The 6,712-nt window shown below is 44.6% G+C and overlaps 1 protein-coding gene across 2 annotated transcripts in view; it reads right to left on the bottom strand.

Moving 5' to 3' along the window:
* Positions 1 to 1,159: 1,159 nt before the first annotated feature.
* Positions 1,160 to 6,712, bottom strand: part of prkcz (protein kinase C, zeta) — an 88,985-nt gene continuing 83,432 nt past the window's right edge. For both annotated transcript variants that reach the window (XM_037976973.1, XM_037976974.1), the window contains exon 17: positions 1,160 to 3,456. In XM_037976973.1, the coding sequence (XP_037832901.1) occupies positions 3,369 to 3,456 (88 nt within the window). In that variant the 3' untranslated portion in view covers positions 1,160 to 3,368. The remainder of the gene's footprint in view (positions 3,457 to 6,712) is intronic.

The raw sequence follows: 6,712 nt of genomic DNA, 5'->3' as shown, positions 1-6,712 counted from the left end.
GAGAATCACTTTAGAAACAATAAATATTGGGTTAAAGTTGCGGGAAAGTTGCGGCGTTTTGGGCAAAGTTGCAAAAAGTTGCGATTTCGCGGGGTTTGCTTGATTTTGCGTTAATAGTTGCGATCGCAACATCGCAAAATCCTGAAGGGTCTGGAAACTGAATCTTTACAAACCTAACAAGGCTGATTGGTGATCACCTGTCTGCCTCGGACGTCAGGGATCGAATAACCGTTTCTGTGACGAGAGTTGGTGGAGGCGGGCGTTCCTGAGGGGACCAAACATGGAGCAACAGATTATTACAGAAATCAGATTCTGTCAACGTCAGAAAAAAAACCTAAAACGGGTGTCAGACTCCCGGCCTCGAGGCTCCTCTGTCCTGGAGGTTTTAGGTGTTTCTGCTCCAACACACCTGATCCAAATTATTTAATCACCTCCTCACCAAATCATCAGGTTCTCCAGGAGATTTGGCAACAAGTCGTCCAATAAAACCAGGTGTTTTAAAGCAAGAACATCTAAAACATGCAGGAGAGCGGCCCCCGAGGAACAGAGTTCGACACCTGTGACCTAAAAGAAGCTCACTGGGTGATAAATGTTCTTATATCTCATAAAACTTGTATTTTTCTTTTAAATCCATGTTACTGGAAACAAAGTTCTCACTCCATCCGTGTGGAAGAGCTGCAGATTGTCGGCGAACTGGTTTTAATTCATCAACTGATTGTGACGCAATTATCTGAAGCCGCGGATTTATTAATATTCTAGTAAACAGTGGGAAGTTTATTTTCTCCGAATCAAAGAAACAGAGAAAATTAGAGGATGATCATCAGTTAATTACCTTCTCCACTCGCTGTGTGATCGGGCGAAGAGGCCGGAAACTGTGAGGAAACAAAAAAAAACAAAAAAACTGGAGCATCTGCAAACATTTCCTGAAAAAAAGGAGAATTAAGGATGGGGCTCCGTTCATGTTTAATTTTTTAATAATTACACATATTTACAAAAAAATGAAGCAAAGTTAAGCAGATCTGACCGGTTAAAACAAAACAAAAAGACCTTGTGGTTTTATTTCATTCGTTATTTTTTTTAAATTATCATTCCTAAAAACGTTTGAACGGCCTTCGGTTCTCTGCAGTTTGGATTCAAGGACCTTCAGTTCGGTTCTTCATTCAGTCGTCCCCTCAGGGAAAAAAAAAAAAAGAAGAAATGCCGCTCGTGTTTCTTGTAATCTGAAAAAAGGTAAATTAAATTAGACGACAGGCAGCAGCAGGAAAAACCAGATGTTGCTGCAGATTCTTTTAACTCGGGACTGATTAATTATTTATGAAAATAAGAACCAGTCGCATTTTATTTAATCTTTCTTTTCCCAGAAGAGATTCAACGTTTGATCCGATTTCAGCAGCAGGTGAAGGTAAAACTGGGATCAGACGACAGATTTAGGACCAGATCCATCTCCAAACGTCGATCTGAGACGGTGGATTGTTCTGACGTTCCTAAGATTAAAGGAAATCTGGCCTTTAGAATAATCTCAGATTTATAAACAACAGTTACAGTTTAACTGAAATAACTCAGATTATTACATCAGTTTACGTTCACCGGTTCCGTCCAAACTGATGTGCTAAAACTAGAGAGAAGACCGGGAGGCGGAAGTTGAAGCCGTCACGGAGGAGCGCCCCCAGGGTAGTTTTTAAGCCCCGCCCCCTCCATGTAAACCAATGGGACATTTCCCTAAAACATAAAAACATCTCATTCCTGCTGCTGGTTACCTCCGCTGCCTGTCTGTCAAAGGTCAAAGGTCACAGATCAGCTCTAACTCTGCAGCTGGACACCTCATGGGTCAACGGTGATCACCACTGATTTCAAGGTTAATGGGGTCAAAGGTCACAGTGCTCTAACTCTGTAGCTGGACACCTCATGGGTCAGGGGTGATCCCTGTTGGTTTCAAGGTTAATGGGGTCAAAGGTCAAAGTGCTCCAACTCTGCAACTGGACACCTCATGGGTCAGGGGTGATCCCTGTTGGTTTCAAGGTTAATGGGGTCAAAGGTCAGCTCTCTGTTAAAGCCTTCTCTCTGCTCTTACATGTGACCCTTCTGTTCCCGGTTGTGTCCGTCTGTCTGTCAGCAAAGATCAGGTAAAAACTGATGAAATGTTGGGATTAAATTCTGGTTCTGATCCGGATTCTGACCCGGATCGTTCTGTTTTGTTAATCCGACGCCTCGGCGTAGGTTTGGGCTCTCCGAGGGCTTCTAGTTCAGGTATTTTTAAAAAACCGGTTTAGTTTCAGGAGAAGCGTCGCGTCACGCTGTGACTGACAGCCCGTCGGCGAGGGGAGGCGGGGCTTTCCCCGTCGTGGAACCCACGAGAACAGACGTTCAGGGTTCGGTTCTAAAACCAAACATCTCGTCACATCATTCCTAATCGAGCTGCTGAGGCACTTCACTGCTGATGAACTCAGCATCTCAAGAACCCCAAACTGCTTCCTGTTTCCTGTTTCCTGTTTCCTGTCCGGACCCCTACTTTAAAACCCAGCAGGTGAAACGGCTTCAGGTTCAGAGACGGAGACCGCGGGGACAGAATTACCTTTGTTTCAAAGTAAATGAATAAATCCGGGGATTATCTGATTCTATTTACCAAACAGAGGCGACATTTTAACGTTTTTTCTGCTGCTGCTCAGGTGAATTTGTGGAAAACAATCATCAGTGATCAGAAAACAAAAGGAGCGGTGATTATTGGCTGATGAAACGGGTCCTTTTCCTCCCATCTGGGCCCCCGTTGGATCAGTTTAACCTTCTGACAAATGTCCAATCAGTGCAATCAGATAATTAATTTGATCTTTGAGGCACTTCTTAAATAAAATCCATCCCTCGGTTCGCATTTCTGTTTGTGAAAGTCATAAAAAGAGACGTTTACCAATGAAAATGTGCCACTTGCATCAATAAAAAGGCATCGTTGATTTTAGGTTCACTACCTACGTTATGTTACACAATAACTTATTACTTTTTTCTTTTGTTTGTACATTCTTGTTTCGTCCGAGGCGGCGCCCTTTCTACCAGACCGGTTTAAAAAAAGAAACAAATGAAAGAAACAGATTAAAACCAGAACTCTGTGATGGACGTGAGACGGGTTGGACACGAGGGTGGACGCTCTGTAGGACGGGGGACAAGGAAAAGAAAAGAAACTAGAAAAGCGGGGAACGTTCTCGCAGTCCAGTGTTTCCCGTTCTCCACGCCACGAGAGGAGCGTCTGATCCTCAACAGTCGAACTCTTCGTCGCCGCCGTCCCCCTCGTCTTCTACAGTCGGCTTCTGTTTTGTTTATTTTTGGCTAAAACGGCAGCTTGGACAGACAGAAGGTGGACGAGGAAGCTGGTCTGTCCTTCATACGGACTCCTCGGTGGACAGCAGCAGAGGGTTGATGTATTCGAAGCCCTCGAACTCCGACTGGTCTATTCTCTTGATGACGTCCCTGAGGAGGAAGAGGAGGAGGAGAAAGAAAGGTTAGAGGAGGTCTTCGTCACCCGACCGATGGTTGGACCTGAACATCATTCATGGATCCTGAAAACAATCCAGCCAACATCTTTGGTGATTTCAGAACTTAAACTTGTTTTAATTTGACCAATAAACGACATTTCGGTTCCTCGGGTTGTGTTGCATGTTGGTGTCTCCTAAAGGGACTAAATGTTTGTTTGTTTTGGACTAAATGTTGGTTAAAACCAGGATGAAGATGGTCAAAGAGAAGATGGAGGACAAAACAGACCAAAACATTGGACTAATTCTCCAAGACCCACATTTCTGCAGTTTATAAATTATGTTTTTGGACCAACTGGATGCTAGTTTGTGTTATTTATGTAAAAATAGAAACAGTTTTAATGTAAACGTTGCACAAAGTTGTGATTTTTATGCAGTCAGACGTCCATTTTTAGCCCAAATATTAAACTAAATTAAAAGTAATCTTGCACGGTAAAGATTTAAAGACGTCCTGTGAGACGTTGGGGATGACTCTCAGTTACTCCCACTCCACATTTTAGCTCAGCATTTATAAAACCTGACAGGGTTCGAGACATTTTGTCCCATTTCTACAGTGGTGGACGAAGTACTCAACTATAGTGCTTGAGTAAAAGTATTGATACTTATGGTCAAATCTTACTCAACTACAAGTAAAAGTTGCTCGGTCGAAAATGTACTCAAGTTAAAGTACTGAAGTACTCACTTTTGAAAATACTTAAATATTCAAAAGTACATGCATCATACTTGCCATCATACTTGTCCTGCATTTAGCCCCCCTGTCCCATGTCCAGCATCACCCTGTGCGGGACAGCTAAAAGTCCCGCATTTGGCCCTCACACGCCACACTTTGTATTTCTCACACAAAAAACACACGCACACGGCCTTTTTGTCACTTTAACGCTATATTTAGCGAGTTCTCAGATCCCTCTAGCATTTTTTTAAAGCAACTAGCGACAAATCTGGTGACTTTGGCGGCTAAATGTGAGAAAGCACTCATTCTGCAGCGTACCGTAAGCCCCGCCCACTTCCCCGAGCACTGACAGCTGTCAATCTCCCAGCAGAGAGGAGACCCGCTCATCTGATGACAGAGAGCTAAAGATGGAGAGGCAGAAAGATAAAGATGGAGGCAGGAAGTGGTTGAAAGACAGCAGGAAGTTGTGTCTGAGCATCAAGAGGAGGCCTGGAAATGTTCAGGTTAGCTAATAAATAAGTTCCAGCTGTTTACTGATCAGTATTTACAATCTAACAGCTGAGAGGATGGAGAGAAAGATCCAAACTTGAGAGCAACTATGATATGTGTTTAATTCAAATTAATTGATCAGAATTCAGGGAAATCCTGTTGAATCTGTGATGTTTGTGTGGATTTCTGGGAGGGATGTTTTAAAGACAGGATCAGCTGATGAAGAGATCAGCTGTTTATATACAACTGACAGACTTAAACACAGATAATGCAAGACTTAAAATGTGAATGTGTGTCTATGTTGTCCCACATTGACATTCCCAAATGTTGGCAAGTATGCATGCATTTAAAAGTACTTAAGTATTCAAAAATACACATTAAATGTTCTAATATCAGTAATTTTGCAGAACCTTGTAACTTTCAGAAACCACCTGATGTATCGACGCGTAGAAACACTCTGCTGCAACTTCTGCACCGAGCTCAGACTTCCTGCGGTCGTATCTGAGAGTCGTCTTCGTTTAAAACTCAGCGGGCGATACGCGTCAGCTCCTCTCGGTTTGTGCTAACGTTTAACCGGTTGGCGTTCGATCTTCCAAAGCCTTGAGGCTGAATTCCCACAATCCTTTGCTACTCGGAGGGTGAAACCGACGGCAGCTGTGTCAGGAAAACACACCTCACGTTTGTCTTCTCCTCGGCGTGGCGTTAAAAGCGCCGCCGTTTCGAGCTCGGTTCCTGCGGCTGATTGGTTCCCGCCCGATGAGCCGATTCTCCGTCTCTCCAGAATGAAAGTGATTAAAATTGGATCTCCTCGGCGAGGTCGTCAGACGGGGCGGTGGGGTTCGTTCTGATTCTGCTTTTGTCTTCCTGAGAATCCTTCTCCGCGTTAACAAAAGAATAATCACAGGTAAATGAAGTGGAACCTCATAAATAGCGGGCGAAGAGTGGCTGGGTAAATATAAATGGACTCCCTTAGCAACACTGCTGCTTTCTTCTTCTGCAGCAACAGGCTGTTTACTCATCTGTGTGTGTGTGTGTGCCCGAAAAGGAGGCCCTCTCGCTGGGAAAGGCTTTCTCCCCGCAGACACCGAGCGGGGGGCTTTGAAGCTAAAACAAAAAGGTGAAACAAAAGGTGCGTTCAGTGGTCAACCAGGTGGGTGGGAGTCTCACTTTCGGGGCCACCGGCGGCGTCCAACAGGTTGCCGATCCCACCCACACGGAGCGCCAGGACAAGTGAATGAAACGCAACAGTGTCTTTCTCCTCCAGTGAGCTGACCGGAATATTGATGAAGCAAATATTTTTCTTCCGTCTGATCTCATGTGAAGTACTCTCACTGTAGGAGGAGGTCAACCAGCAAGACAACAATTAGATTTAGAGGCAGTTGTGTTGTTTTTTTTTTACTCAGGAGTTTCTGAGAGAGGAGAGGAGAAAAGGCTGCAGAGAGGGACTCACAAAGGAGAGGGGAGAAGCTTTGGTGGATGACCAAAACAAACAGTCGCTGCCTCTTTTCTTTCCAGGCTTGGACGACTTGAAAGCGTTACCAGATGCAGACAGAAACACGAGGAAACGGATGGAGGACAGAGTGTCAGAGCTTTACCTCTCAGTGACAGCACAGTTACAGTCGCTTCACTTCTGCTTTTATTAAATACCTTCCAACGGACGAACCGCTAACATTTCATCCCAGGCTTCGGTATTTTCCCCCAAAACAACCTGAATAATGTCAGCATCTTGGGCAGATTCACTGTAAAATGAGGTTTAACTTTGTTGCTCTAAAGACCGAACGGTTCAAAAACGGTCAACTGAAAACACGTCAAGACCAGAAATCACCTCTGTTGGGTTAAGGTCCAATATTTAAACCCACACGGCTCCAAATCCGAGGCCATGGTCTTGAGCCGGGAAAGGGTAGAGTGCCTTCTCCGGGTCGGGGAGGATGTCCTGCCCCAAGTGGAGGAGTTTAAGTATCTCGGGGTCTTGTTCACGAATGAGGGAAAAATGGAGCGGGAGATGGACAGGCGGATTGGTGCAGCGTCTGCAGTG

This window comes from Kryptolebias marmoratus, linkage group LG8, assembly GCF_001649575.2.
Source record: "Kryptolebias marmoratus isolate JLee-2015 linkage group LG8, ASM164957v2, whole genome shotgun sequence".
Lineage (NCBI taxonomy): Eukaryota > Metazoa > Chordata > Actinopteri > Cyprinodontiformes > Rivulidae > Kryptolebias > Kryptolebias marmoratus.
Note: the sequence above shows the minus strand (reverse complement) of the source record. Positions and strands in the feature narration are given on the sequence as shown.